The sequence below is a fragment of the Oratosquilla oratoria genome, chromosome 17 (assembly GCF_046742065.1).
Source record: "Oratosquilla oratoria isolate Oo_2021 chromosome 17, ASM4674206v1, whole genome shotgun sequence".
Taxonomy (NCBI): domain Eukaryota; kingdom Metazoa; phylum Arthropoda; class Malacostraca; order Stomatopoda; family Squillidae; genus Oratosquilla; species Oratosquilla oratoria.
The window spans coordinates 43,515,773-43,531,571 of NC_134793.1; the positions used below are offsets into that span (position 1 = coordinate 43,515,773).

General features: G+C 37.2%; 1 protein-coding gene across 1 annotated transcript; it reads left to right on the forward strand.

Annotated features, from left to right (window-relative positions):
• The first annotated feature begins 341 nt into the window (after positions 1-341).
• RpL13 (ribosomal protein L13) lies at positions 342-15,530 on the forward strand. The gene is made up of 6 exons (XM_076200977.1): positions 342-432; positions 11,345-11,539; positions 12,401-12,452; positions 14,223-14,396; positions 15,110-15,241; positions 15,414-15,530. The coding sequence occupies exons 2-6, from the start codon at positions 11,349-11,351 to the stop codon at positions 15,498-15,500; spliced, it is 636 nt and encodes a 211-aa protein (XP_076057092.1). The 5' UTR covers positions 342-432; positions 11,345-11,348; the 3' UTR covers positions 15,501-15,530.
• Positions 15,531-15,799: the final 269 nt, after the last annotated feature.

The following is a 15,799-nucleotide window of genomic DNA, read 5'->3' on the forward strand; positions in this document are numbered from 1 at the left end:
AGATTTCCCTCTGAAGTTCAGTAATGTAGCGTTATCCAAAGCAAAAATGATTAAAATTACTGAGGCTTAGTTAAGTTTGTCAGAATAATTTCTTACTTATAAAGGACTAGAGAGTGTTCGAAAATTAAGAATACTGTCTGGGTGAAATTTGAACAAATTGAGTGACAATATTCTTAGTTTAAGCCCAAAAATAATGGTCAGTCACTCCTCGTTTTCTCTAATTCATTGTTACTAAATTATATATTTCTATCTATATCAAAATATGAATACGTAGTATACATATGAAATTAATTATATTGTATTACTAGTATCTATATATAATAATAACACTGGAAAATATGAATAAAAAAAATAATTTGGAACCATCACTTCAGCTCTGTGTTTGTTTTCATACACAAGGTTCTTCATCGCTAAGGGTTGGTGGACCTGAAGGTAAGAAAGTGCCTGGTATGAAAAATTAAGTATTTATCGTGACCTGCTCAAGTTTTTTGGTTATTGTGATTAAAAATCAAGACTGACATATCTGACAATAATATTTATTGATTCAAAAGTACTATAATGTTAAATGATTTCGAGATGATACTCGATAAATATGGGGTATACAAACAGTAACCTAAATGTTGACATGCTCATATGTGCACAGAATTTAGCTGCTTAACATTACGGGCTGAGTACATACGGATTTATGAAGTCAGAGACTGACGTTGCTCAATTCCAGGTAGTCCATATAATTATATATATATATACCTATATGAAAGTTTGCTATTGTTGTCTTGGTTATTTGGTAAATACTTGTTCCGGCTGAAATAAGTTTTTCAAAATTTAATTTTACAACCTTTTATTAACGCGAAAAAGAATTTTACTTCAGGAGGGGGCGACGTTTTACTACCACTTTAACAGTGGCAGTGCGCCCTAGTCAGAAAGTGTGATGAGCATGATATTAAATTTTTAGCATTCCTTTTTAATTGAAATCTTAAATGTATTCATATTTCATGAACACAACTGTTTGAGATGGAAATAATTCATTGTTCCAGACATTTCCACAAAAATCATTTCCATTGGGAATAGTTTTCAATGTTTACTTGGTGCTTAAATTATTCATTTTATATCTGAAGGATGTTAGCTAGGTCAATATGAAAATGGAATTCCTGATATTTGAGCTGAAGTAGTTCTCATGGGATGGAAAAAGTCGCTATGAGTATAATGCAATTTGATTTATCCATCTAGCTGTCCTAGTTCTCGAGATATTGCATTTTGAATGGAATTAAATCGGGCCTATTTTGTCCGAGGAAATCGGGCCGAAACGTGCGGTCTGACTGATCGCCGATCAAACGTAAACAATGACGGTTTTTACTGACAGGCACAATTTTATATAAAAAATTAGCATATGGTTGCATTATTTGACCTATTTTCTATAAGATGTGTGATTTCCATGTAATTTGATCATATAATTACGTTTTTATCCTCTGCAAAATTACCCACCACAGCTACGAATACCGTAAAATTACATGAAAATCACACATTTTAAAGAAAATAATTTGAATAATTCAATTATATGCAAGGTATTACGCTAATAACCCAATAGTAACAAACTTAATAGTGTAGTTTGATCCATACCACCAGTGATCATAGATAGCGGGCAGGACGAATCGTAGCTGTGGTCCGTAATATTACGGAGGATGAAAACGTAACTTCTCTTCGATCAAATTACATGAAAATCACACATTTTAAAGGAAATATTTAAAATAATTCAACTATAAGTCTATTACACTAATAACATAATAGTAAGAAACTTAATAGAGTGAAGTTTGGTCCATATCACCAGTGATAGATAAGATGGCGGGATGGATGTTGATGTTGTTATCCGATAATCCGACCCGATAGAAAAAAAAACTAATTTTAACAACCAATTTCTCAGCTCTACCGTAACATACTGACTTTATTTTGGTATTAGAATAATCCACGATACTAGTAGTTTTGGTTAATTATGGTCAGTTGCCCGCACAATAAATTTGTTAGCTCATTTTTTACGTTGAAACATATACCAATTTTTGATATACTGCTGAATGCAGGCCGCCATGTTTATCTAATGTTTTTATTGACCGACATGTAACTGATGATGTGAATGTTTGAAATTTATTACGATCGTAGTAAATACACTCACGCAACATTTTTATTAATTAAATTTCCCGCGGTATGTAAATTTGGCCGTTTGAACGGCGTGCGCATAAAATGACGCGCTATTGTGCTCGTCATCGACGGTGGCGCCTCTGGTGGTGTTTGACCTACCTAAGGATGTTCCTTTCATTAATCATAATGTTAGAGTACATGGAGATTGTTGATTGTTACAATCAATGAAGCCCTGGGAAGCTCGATCAGTCATAAATGTAACGTAATTTCTTTAGACATAACTATTTTGAGCTATGGATTTGTAAGAGGAGCAATGCATTGATTGATATGCACGCTGACCCATATTTTAGCTAAGCCCTTCTTCATTCTAGTGTTTCCTCCTGGTTGGGAATGCTGTAATAGTTATGCTATCAGTAAAGTTGATTCCTTATAATGCCAACTTAATCATTGAAATGGTTATAATGGGTTTGGTTCTATTCAAGTATCACATAACACTTCCTTCTTTTTCACATTTCAAAGGTTATTCAGAGGAATGGTTGTGTTAGGCTAGGAGCCATTGGGCATCATATGTTTCATGATTAAATGGAAATGTGCATGGTTCTGGAATTTGTGTTAATTGTAGTAAATCCTGGTTAGTGGGCACCATTTTGATATAAGTTGTGCACAACTGTGATATAGCATTAGAAAATTAAATATTAATTTTGTGAATTATAATACATGAATGTAATATGCGATGTTCTTGGCAGAAATAAAAAAAAAATACCTTGCTATAAGCAAATATACTAATGAATGAAGTCACTAGCATAAGATCAGGATGCCATCTTGTCATTTGTCAAATGTTCGTCATCTGCCTGGTCCAGTTGAAATGTCTGTTACATGATAGATATCACCTTGTGCACCGGTTGTTCTTCCACTCCAGGTGATGTTAACAAGCGGGGTTTTAAAGACGACAAGGCTTCTCTAGAGTTTGAGAGAACACGGGGGTTCTGCTTCTCTAGAGTTTGAGAGAACATGGGGGTTCTGCCATCAATGGTTAATTGCCCATAATGTAATAAACCGTGCTGGTTCCCTGAAGATAGCATATGTGGGTGTGCAGAAACTATATTGCATGCACAAAGAAGGAAAAGGGTAAATCTTTAGTTTCGACCATGGGAGGAATATAGCAATAGAAAATTAAATATTAATTTTGTAAATTAAAATGTATCGATGAAATATGTAATTTTGTGTGCGGAAATGAAAAACAAAAAAGGTGCTAAAACATTTCTTAAGTAACATAAGAACATAAGAAATAAAGGAGACTGCAAAAGACCATAAGGCCTACACTAGGCAGCTCCGTATCCATCACCACCTGTCGTCCCCATCCATAAAGTTGTCTAATCGTTTTTTAAAACAACTGATAGTTTCAGCGCTTACTACGTGGTTACTAAGTTTATTCCATTCATCGACCACCCTATTTGTAAACCAATTCTTGCCTGTTTCCTTCTTAAATCTAAATTTGTCCAGTTTATACCCATTACTGCGAGTCCTGCCCTGTTGTTTTATTATGATGACCTTGTTTGCATCACCCTTGTTATAGCCTTTGATCCACTTGAACACTTCTATTAGATCACCCCGCACTCTGTGTCTTTCCAGAGAGTGTAAGTTTAGGTGCCTAAGCCTCTCTTCGTAAGGCAAATTTCCGAGTCCTTGTATCATTTTGGTCATTCTTCTCTGTACTGATTCTAGTGAATTTATGTCCATTCTGTAGGACGGAGACCAAAACTGTACCGCATAGTCAAGGATGGGTCTAACTATCGCTAGATAGAGTTTAATAATTACCTCTGCACTTCTATTCGTTACCGTCCTAGCAATGAAGCCTAATGCTCTGTTTGCTTTATTTCTGGCGCTAATGCACTGCTTCCTGGTTTTAAGGTCCGGACTCACCAGAACTCCCAAGTCCCTCTCGCACTCAGATTACAAAGGCGGAGCATGCCGACAGGAGACCTTTTGATCCATATCTAGGTCGGATGCAAAAAAAAAATCATAATAATAAAACAATAAATAAAAACTATAATAATGTAAATAACAAATAAAATACATAAATAAATGCATAGGTATAGTTGAATAATAAACAAACAGGTAAATAGTAAATAATGATAAATTGACATATAACTAATAATAAATGAAAATCAGACAGACAAATGATAACAAAACATAAACAAAATAAATGAAAATCAGACAGATAAATAATAACAAAACAAAAACAAATAATATAAGATAAATTATGATCATTACAGCATCTTACTTAGGTATTTATCTAACTGATTCTTAAAGCTTCGAACTGAACTACATTGCACTACCTGTGCAGGAAGTTTATTCCATTCATTTACTACACGGTTGGCAAAATTGTTTCTAAAAACGTGTCATCTAAGTTGTATCTATTTTCGGGGTTGTGTAGCCCTACGTTTAACACGCTACACTTAGAGAAATTGAAGTTCATTTGCCATTTCACCGACCATGTTAACAGTTTATTAAGTTCATCCTGCAGAATCTGGGCGTCTTCTCCTGACCTAATTAGGCGTCCTATTTTAGTGTCGTCCGCAAACTTACTAACATCACTATTTATCCCATCGTCTAAGTCGTTTATATACATAATGAACAATAAGGGACCCAAAACCGAGCCCTAGGGGACCCCGCTAGTAACATTGCCCCACCTAGATTTTATTCCATTTATGGTGACCCTCTGTTTTCTGTTACTAATCCAAGCTCTAATCCATTCTAACACTTTTCCTCCTATGCCATGGGCTTTGATTTTATTTAGTAGTCTCTGGTGTGGCACTTTGTCGAACGCTTTGCTATAGCATTCTTATGTTCTTATGTAACGAAGTCATGTACGACGAATGGTACGCCATGTTTGTTATGGTAGATGCCGACGTCGAAGAAATGAAAGGATGATAAATTTGTCTAAGGTAAACTAAACTAACCTAACCTGTGTTTAATAAATCATTACCTGCAAATTAGATGTCATCCGGATCGTCGTCGTCGTGAGAGACATTGGCGGGCTTTTCAACCACTGTTTCAGCTTGCGGAGTATACAAATTAATATTTAATTTTCTATTGCTCCCATGGTCGAAACTAAAGATTTACCGGTTAGGTTAGTTTAATTTACCTTAGACGAATTTATCATCCTTTCATACCTTCGACGTCGGCATCTACCATAAAAACATGGCGTCCCGATCCTATGCTACTGACTTCGTTCATTAGCATATTTAGCTTGTAGCAAGGTATTTTTATTTTCATTTCCGCACACAAAATTGCATATTTCGTTGATACATTTTAATTTACAAAATTAATATTTAATTTTCTATTGCTATATTCCTCCCATGGTCGAAACTAAAGATTTACCAGAAAAAGAAATGCAACTATAGCATTAGTGACTGTAAAGGCACTCTAAAAACTTTGTTGAACCAGGGTCTAGGAGGTACACGCTCAAACTATTGAGTGGCATTGGCATGACATAAAAGAGTGGGTATTGAGGTTTGGAATACGCCCTCGGTACTTCCGCTATTACCTTGCGAGGTACATATTCTTGAAGGAATGCTGTGGAGCTGAAATCCATGCATTCCTTCAAGCTAGGAGAAACTTTTATTCCCTGCAATGAGAAAGTTATTGAAGTGGCCGCCAACATCCATCACCAGGGCGATGACGATCCAGATTACCTTTAAATTACAGGTACCAATTTACATAAATACATGTTAGGAGTGGCGAATTTATCAGCCTTTCATTTGTTCGATGTCTGCATCTATCTAAACAAATGTGGTGTACCATTTGTCTGGCGTGAGTTAGTTATGAAATACGGTTTAGCAACTTTTGTTTTTCATTTCCGCCAAGAAAATTACATATTACATTGATATAATTTACATAATTAATTTTCTGTTGCTATATCGTGTAGTTCTGTACAACAAATTTTTTTATCACCATTTTGAGCAAGTCATGCAATGTTAGGTTAGCTTTGGTTTGATTGTTATTCAACACACCAACTAACAATTCCAAATATTGAAATGGTCATCCTTGTGTCAGTGCAGCTATACCTAGACACTGAGGTAAACAATAAAGTATATAAACAGAAAATATAAAATTGGCAAAATTTTGTCAATAAGAAAATGACAGTTAACTGTATAAAACACTTGGCAGCATTACACTATCCAACAGTAACATGACACACTCCTGCAGCAATGACCACAACAGTCAATTTAGTAAATTTTTAAAAGTGCACACCTATGTGGTATAGCAAGAAAAAAAATTGTAAATTGTAATATATCAATGTAATTACATTTTTCTTGGCTTAAATCAATAATAGAAAGTTGTTAAAAACTATTTAACAGACATAGCTGCTTTGACGACTTGATGCCATTTGGTAGAGGTGGAGGTCGAAGAAAGTAAAGTATGCTAAATTTGTATGTTGTAACCTAACCTAACCTAACCTGCATTCAGTAATGCAGTACTTGTAATTCTAGAGGTCATCAGGCTGTTGTCTTTGTCTCTGACCTCAAAACAAAGTTGGCACTAAAAGTCAATGCAACTTCCACCAAGAATAACATTATTTTGATGCATTATAATTTACAAAATTATTCAATTTTCCATTACTTATTACATAAGTGTGCACTTCTAAAGAATACCATCAATTTACCCACAAATGGACAATAAGCAAATACACTCATAAATCATTTTGCACAGACAAGCCATCTCGCCCCATGCCTGTCTACCGATGCACTATTTGATGTAATAAACTTCCACACAGATCCAGACCATACACCCATCATAGACAGCCAGATGAAACATAATCCATACCCTCAAGCACTAATAAGTAACATCCACCTAAAACCCATTGGACCACATGGCATACACTCATTCACGAACATTGTGAGCTATTTGCACAACACTGTACCCAACATCTGGAAGCATGGGAAAACCATCACCATCCCTAAACCCAACAAAGACCCAATGCTACCAACATCACAATGCCAAATCACAGACTTGATAAATTCTGGTTTAATCAAGAAGTGAAGTTCAATTATAAAGCAATGATAGTCCACCACACACTGCCACAAGTTGAAATTGTTGATATGGAGTCACATGCATAAGCCTCTTCCAGGAAGTCGCCAGTGTAAGTCCATGTAAATCACACTACTCTGCACCCCCTCCATCAATGAATGCCTAATACACACTACATACCCGCATTGCAGAATCACAACACATTTTTAGACTACACTCGCAAACACATTCCTGGTAGATCTCACACTTAAGTTTCAGATGGCATCCATTCAGAAAGGCCCCATCACAAAACACTTCTCATAACACTAGACATCAGTAAAACTTTTTATACCATCCCCCATCACAACCTTACGAACTAAATGTATAACACAAACATGCACAATAATACTAAAAGATGACTGGTCAACTATCTGGAAGGTAGAAATGCCTGTCATATAATGGCCAATCGTAGCACATCAGAAACATTAAGAACAGAGTACCACAGAGCTCGGTTCTATATTTTTTTAATCTATACATGCATGCTATATTCACACCAGACACCACAGAAATGAAAAAAAAATTCGGTATAAATGGCATAACTACATGCACACACCATAATGTAGACAAAGCTACAGAAATGCTATAACCATACGAAAACGCACTCAACACCTAATTCACTACAGATAGACACAAAAAAGAGCCCCAGAGAAATCTACAGCCACATTTTTCATCAACTGGATGATAACACACATACATACCACACTTGTATATCAACAACACTCATACCACACCCACCTACCCAAGGTTCTTGGCATAATTTGATAAATCCATCATTCAAATAACACATCATATAGACTAAATGCATACTTGGACTTAATGTACTGAAATCAATTACAGGTACAACATTGGGTCAAAACAAATTATACGGGAACAGGGTTTTTCGCCACCTGAGACAGATCGCCACTCATTTCTGTCATTTTCTTGGACCTTTCGCCACCCATTGTATGGACGTTTCGCCACCTTTTCTTTGGACAATTCGCCACCGATAGAAATTTATTGAAAATATTACTGTACTTAACTCCATATGCCTCTATTCAACACAGAAAGAGGGATTAAACGTATGCGAGATAGAAATAAAGCTATTACAATGTCGGAAGCAAAATGCAAGACCATCGAACATCGTAATATGGCAAGCTGGAAATCTGCGGCCCGGCTAAACAATATAGGTTACCTGCGCCCCCAGATCTACGCCGGAGATAAATCATGCAATCTAACTTGTCACTTACCCGGGAACCACTGTGGCCTTTATTGTCGAGTATAGCTATTGATACATAATATTATTAAAATGCAATATTCTCGAAAAATAAGTTCTTGTATTGTGATAAAAAAAAAAAAGCTTTGGGTATGTGTACATGCTCAATGTAGTATTGACGTCCGGACTGAGTTGCAAGTTGGACTATAGTTACCCCGACGGGTAACGAACTGGTCACTTCTGTGTGGTGTGGGATAATTTCTTTGAAATACCATCTATCAAAGCAAAGAAAAGGTGTCACGTCTACATATATCTACAAGTAATAAATTAACTAATTAACTAAATACATTTGTACAGGTCGTGGCGTGAACGCTATGCTCATTGTGTTGTCTTTATGGGTATGTTATTTTATTTTTACTAACAGGCCTTGTTATTAATAAATTTGTTTTAGACATTGATTAATTGTATTAATGCTATGTATGTAGAATTATAGCGCAATATAACAATCGGTGGCGAAAAGTCCAACGAATGGGTGGCAAAATGTCTAGCATGTAATACCGATGAGTGGCGAATTGTCAAGGGGGCGAATGTGAACGGTGACGAAAATCCATGTAGCCAATTATACAATCAATGCATATGCTCAGTGATGGATTATGTGAGCCCTGCATGGGCTCAAAATCTCACTGAGACGCACCTCAACACCCTTCAGACCATATAAAACAAACCCCGGAAGACAATTACAGACAGGACAAGTATAACACCTTCAGACCATTTACACTATGAAACAGAAGTCTTCAAAGTCAAGGATTACCTTGACATGAGTGGCACACAAACACTTAACCACAAATACAGCACACACGCTACACTACATAGCAGAACACCCACACATGCCAGGAAACATCAGAACAACACTGAAATGTCTAATCACACACAAATACTCTCCTCCACAACCCCCACACACTAGTGTCCAGAAACATAACCATTATCATATCACCCACTGCTCCATCAACAAACTGAAGGACAACACATTGACAGACCCTCTGAATCTTTTCTTTCCTGTAAGGAAAGAGTCCATCTGGCCAGATTGTGGTGTGGCCACCATCCAGCCTTTCTAAGCTACCAGAAGAGGCTGGATAACCACATTGCAGATAACTGTCCAGAATGCAATACTTCACCCCATACTAAAGAAGACACAATAGAAGACTGTTGTACAGAATCGTGCATACCAACAACACAAACACTTTATGGGATTTGTGGGAAAACTCGTTTTAGCTGTGGTGTTCCTTCGAAAGTCCTAACTTCATGGCCGTACAGTCTAAAGAATAACAATAACAGCAACCTAATTCCACATAAATTCAGTTATCCCTGTATCGACATTATACCTAATCCACAACCCAAAAGTAATATGGACTGGGGTACAACACTGGGAAAGTCTGGAACCGATGCCAGCTTGAACTACCACTCACTTGAATTAACTAGCATTTGCCTGTATCATCATTGAAAGAGTGGTTATTAGTACTCTGTGCCAACTCTAGCTATTGTTTAAATATCGCATAGTTTTTCACCAGCGGTTAGAAAATCCATATAGCAAATCACTTAGATATTATTGTATCAAAAATATATTCTTGGTGAGACTTCCAAAAACATTGTAAGAATTTGGAAAATGCCCTGCAGCCTGTTATGTTTTGAGAATTTGTTTCCAATAGTGTTGTTGTGAAATTGAATGGGTCTGACATTCATTCCTGTTGGAAATAAATTCAGAAAAATTGTCCTTGCCTACAACTATGTTAATTATTGAGAAGTGGGTGCACAGTAATATGGGTTTTGGGTTTGGGAACATGGAAGGTGAGTGAATTATGGTAAGAACAAATGACATTGTTCAATTTACCAAGTAAATTGAAGAAAGTTTTTCTTCCCAACCCAACTGGAACAACCTCGATCAAAAATAACATGTGCTACTCAGTGCAAACTACTTGATTATACTCCAGAACACCTCTCTTCACATAGGCACATACCAGCCACTAATTCTTGGTATATTTGACCACATTCTGGCCATTAATTGAAAGTGGTTTCCTTGTAGAATTGTAGCTGTATTAATTCCCACTCATTCCACTCCCACCACCCTTTCTTCCCTCTCGTCATAGCTCCTTATGACGAGAATGATGGGTCATTCCTGTATTCTGCCCACTGCCCAGGGTCAGAAGCAATATAGCAAGACACAGCACACCCACAGCAAGGCTGTTTCACATAATCAGTAACCCCCCAACCCACCACCCTCTCTGTTCCCTCAAGCAGTAAAAAGAGAAGACTGAGAGAAATTATGAGCTATGTTAGAATATCATTCATACATACACTCCCACCTCTTCCTTGTATCACACAAACACTGATATTTAACTACACCTAGGGCTCATATTCACCAGCTGCCACTTGTGTGGACGTTTAGGCCCATTACAGAATCCCACCTCAGGAATTGCCACCACCCAATTCCTGAAGTGGGTTTTTTGTCCTGGGCCCAGGTGTGATAAGTGGTAGTTGGCAAGTGTTGGATTAAGAGAAAAAGGTGTATTGAACCCAGAAATGTTTTATCACCATGGCCAGAATGTCATCATAATTCATAGATTTATTAGGAATTAGACTTTAAAAACCACATGGTAGTAAACAAAACATCTTGTAGCAACAGGAGGCAAACCGATAAAGGGGGCCTTTTGACTCTTAAGCTTTTTCAAAAGTAGCATGTCTTGAGGAGGCTGCCATTGATCAGTTTTTGGTCTTGTATGAAGTAGTGTGGCAAGTCAGTATTTTATTTGCACCAGATCTAGAATGTCAGACCTGAAGTTTATATCAATTTAAATTCCATAGCAGGTGTAATACTGTAGTCTGTTCATTATTTGTAGTTTTATAGGAATATATATTATAGATTCATGCTCATATTGAATACATTCTTTGCAGCAAAATGGCTCCTAAAAGGAACAACATTATTCCCAATGCGCACTTCCATAAAGACTGGCAACGATATGTTCGTACCTGGTTCAACCAACCAGCACGGAAGCAACGTCGTCGCAATGCTCGTGTACAGAAGGCAAGGAAGTTAGCACCCCGCCCACTTGGCGCACTGAGACCTGTTGTCAGGTGCCCCACCTTCAGGTGAGAATTGTAATATTTGAGTGGCAATGCAGTTTAGTTTGAATATGAGCACAAAAAGAAAATAAAAAGATAGAAATGTTTGCATGACTAGTGGTACAAGGGTAATGTTAATAAATAAGTCCCAAACTGGTAAGAGTATGTCTGGTTCACAGAACATGCAAACTTCATATTCATTTGAACTCAGGCTCCAGGTCTTGTTTGAAGATACCCAGGGACATTAGTGAAGGTGTACAGTATATATGTGGAGTTCACAATGTTTCCTACTTTTTTTTATATTACAGGATAGAGGTTTTATTCAGGGGTAAGGGAGGTGCGGGAAAAATGTTTAGAAATTCTGAAAATCAAGAAGCTAAGAATCCCTTGCCTAGCTTCAAGCATGCAGCTTCATCCATCCCACTAATTTTCTCGACATCTTTGGCAATGGTCACTTGAGATGCACAATGCTCAAATACAGAACAAAAATATCTACTGTTTTAGTTTAGCAACATATGTTATTGCTGACAACATTTTGTGAAAAGGGTGACATGATTAATATGGGATGTTAAATTGGGTAACAAGCTGAAGAAGTTTGGGAACCACTACTTTAAATGATGTATAATGATCCATGCACCAAGAAATCCTTTCGTATGTATACCCAAATATATTTAGGACTTTTTGGTATATGTACCACTAAACACTATACTATTCTACTTTATCATGCTGCCTCTAGAAATTAAGAGAAAAAATCTTCACTTGCTGGGAAAATCTGTAACCCAGGAACCTGAATGCACACATGACTGTCATTGCTCACAGAACTGATATTTGTATATATTTTGTATTTAGATTGTGCATTGGTGTTAAGAAATGTTCTTTACTTCACAGGTACAACACAAAGGAGCGTCTTGGCAAAGGATTCTCACTTGAGGAACTTAAGGTGGGCATGCATACATACACACACATTACCATAGGTTTTTAACCTTACAAGGGAGGTGGCCAAAAAAACACACAAAATCCACTCCCACCCATTCATCTCCCTCCCTCCCTCTTATCTTGGTTCCTCCTAGATGATGGGTCATCCCAGCATTTTGCTCACTGCCCAGGGTCAGGAGCAGTGTAGCTAGACACAGCACATCTATAGCGAGGCCGCTTCATTTAATGTGACCCACCCTCTCTATTCCATCGTTCAGAAAAAGAGAAGATGGTGAGAAAGCCCCTTGGGCTGTGTCAAATTATTATTCACACGTACTCCTTCACCCCCATCCCATCCACTCCCATGTATCACAGCATCCTCCATACTCAAACAACAAAACATGTAGATCTTTGAGACTAGTATTTTAAGATAGTTTTCATGTGGGTATGAGTTTTGGTGTGTAATATGCAGCAAAAACCTTGAACATGGTTTTTCAGAAGTACATATTACAGTTTTTAACTTTACTGTGGTAATCTACACATTTGTGATAGAAAAATGGAGGGTTTACAGCCCCCAAAACAACTTGGATGCCATATAGTAATTGTGTTTGAAAATTGGGGGCTAGATATTATGTATTTCTTGGAACTATGCCAGTTGGGTTCAGACTTCTTAGAGCAAGAGAACAATTTCCTCAACTTAATCTTTCTGTTAGCAGAGGATATCCTTAGTCATGTTAACTATTCTAGGTAGGTTTTATTGAAAGGTAGATTTGGGGATTTTGTTTAGTTTTATATATAAAAGGCTTCTCCCTTTATAAAAGAGGTTGCCAAAATAATGGAGCAAAGATTTAGTTAAGGGAACCAGAAAGGATGAGCCAAGATATGTTTGATAAATGATAGGTAAGGCATAGAGAATGGTGATGAAAAGATTGTTAGATAGGGTAGTTTAACTTCTTCAATATGAGTCAAATGTTCGTGTGCTTGCCTGATGTATGATGATGCATCACAATGCATACATTACAAAATATAAAGTTACTGCTGCTCTACTCATTCTCTTTCACCATGAGTAAATATAATGTCACAGAAAATGTGATAGGGCCTGTTCACATAATATTGGGGTCACTCAGCTACAACTACAAAATAGATATAAGGAAGACAACACCTGCATTCTTGTATACCCCAGTTTGGCTCATGAGACATACATAGGCATAATTTTATTAAAAGAGATTAATAAATATGAAAAATATTGAAATTTGGACATGTGGGATGAGGAAAAACTATTAAAAACATTGTGGACCTCCAGTAAAAGTCACCCATTTCTTTTCTATTATTCTTCACTGCCATCATCACTTGGCCTTCCAATTTAATCTCTTCAATATTTCTGATGACAGAGCTTGTGTATTTACTTGTCATTTATTTCTTGATTTTGCTGATGCCGGTCAATATTAATGTAAATATTTTTATACTTTTCCCCTTTTTTGTGTGTATGCACACACGTCAAAAGAATGTGTCATTTGATGCATCAAGTTTGACTTTCTGTACAAAGGGCTCCTTCCTCCTTACAGGGGAGGTAACCAGTCAAGATGCACCCATTCTACTCTAATCCACCACCCTTTTTTCCTTGTCATTTTAGTTCCTTGTCCCCTCGTGTGGAAAATAGAGAAAGCCCTTTGTGCTGCCTTAAAAAATCATCTATACACAGCTATATTCCACTCACCCCCAATCCCCTGCCCTCTCCTTTCCCACCTCAACAAACATTCCAGGGAGGAGTTGAACTAATTTGAACAATTTTTAGGCCGCAGGTGTTGCAAAAAAACAAGCCAGGTCCATTGGTATCTCAGTAGACTACCGCCGACGGAACAAGTCTGTTGAGGCTATGCAGGCCAATGTGCAGAGGCTGAAGGAGTTCAAGAGCAAACTTATTCTTTTCCCATTGAATAGCAACAAGCCAGCCAAGGGTGATGCCACTGTGAGTATAGAATGATTAATACATTTCTTATTTGTTGCATTGATTTGAGGTTAAGGTTGTTTCCCAGTCAGGTTTTGGTCCCTTGTCTAACAAGTTCATTACTTCAGTTGTTAACCCTGTATGAAAATGAAATGGATGGAGTGAGTTTGATAGGACAATAAAGGGTGAAGGGTGGGATGAAAGATGCTTTGGTTGCCCATGGAATATCACTTGAACCAAAGAAAATGTAAAGATGGGATTGAATGGAGGTAGAGAAAGGGTCATATGGCCCAAAGGGATGCCATGCTCTTACCATTTGGAGTTGTGGGGGTCAACTAGCTCAGGCTGATGGACCTTGCTCCTAAAGTGCTGTATCACTTTTGCCCTCAAGTCCATTAGTGTGATGTGGGATAGGGACAGCCTATCTGCAAGGTGCTGAGGTGGGAAGGGTGTTACATGGGTTCTGTGTTTGAAACGTTGCAGAGTTGTACTTTTTCCATTGTAGTTCAATTTAAACCATTAGGGAAGTTCTGGGTGTATGTTGGTATCAATATGGTGAATGTCATGAGCAGAAGGTAACTTTGGGGCATAAGGCAGTGCCCAACAAGGAACTGGTGCCATGTTTTCAGTAAATATGTCATGTCAGAATTGTAAATGCAGTGTTGTGTTATAGTGTTTCCTTGATATTAGCTAGCTTCTCTCTCTCTCTTTTTTCTAACTGATTGTTCACACAGCCGGAGGAAATTGCCATGGCTCAGCAACTGACTGGTGTTGTGATGCCATTGAAGACCCACTTCAAGAAGGAGAAGGCACGTGCAATAACGGAGGAAGACCAGAAGTACAGCTGTTTCATTGCCCTCAGAACGGTAAGGAATAGTATTTAGCTTGTAATTAATGTAGTTTTATCTTTTGATGTAAATTGTTTAGTGTGAATCCCATTTATGGGTAATTTTAAGTTTAGAAACTGCATGAAATGGAAATAGTAAAATAAAAAAGTAACTACATTTTTGTTGAACTAATAACATGTATAATTTACAGCAACGTGCCAATGCAAGGTACTGGGGAATAAGGGAGAAGAAAGCAAGAGAAGCTGCAGAGGATGCTGCAATGACCAGCAAAAAATAAGTAATAAGGGAATAAAGTGTCCAAGTGAAATGTATTTTCAGTTTTCCTGAAATTAAATTTTATGTTTTTAGACTGGGGAGATTGTGCTTGAAGATGAGCATTTGGTGGATTTAATTATTTATTTATTATTTTGTATTTATTTATTTATCTCTTATTCATTCATTAGGAATCTCCCCTGACCTCTGGTGGGGAGACTTTTCACTTTATTACAGGCCCACAGCAGGTGGACAAGTATTACCTTAGAGATCACCTGAGATGTGTGCCAATTGTGATAGCATGAACTGGATGAATTATGCCAA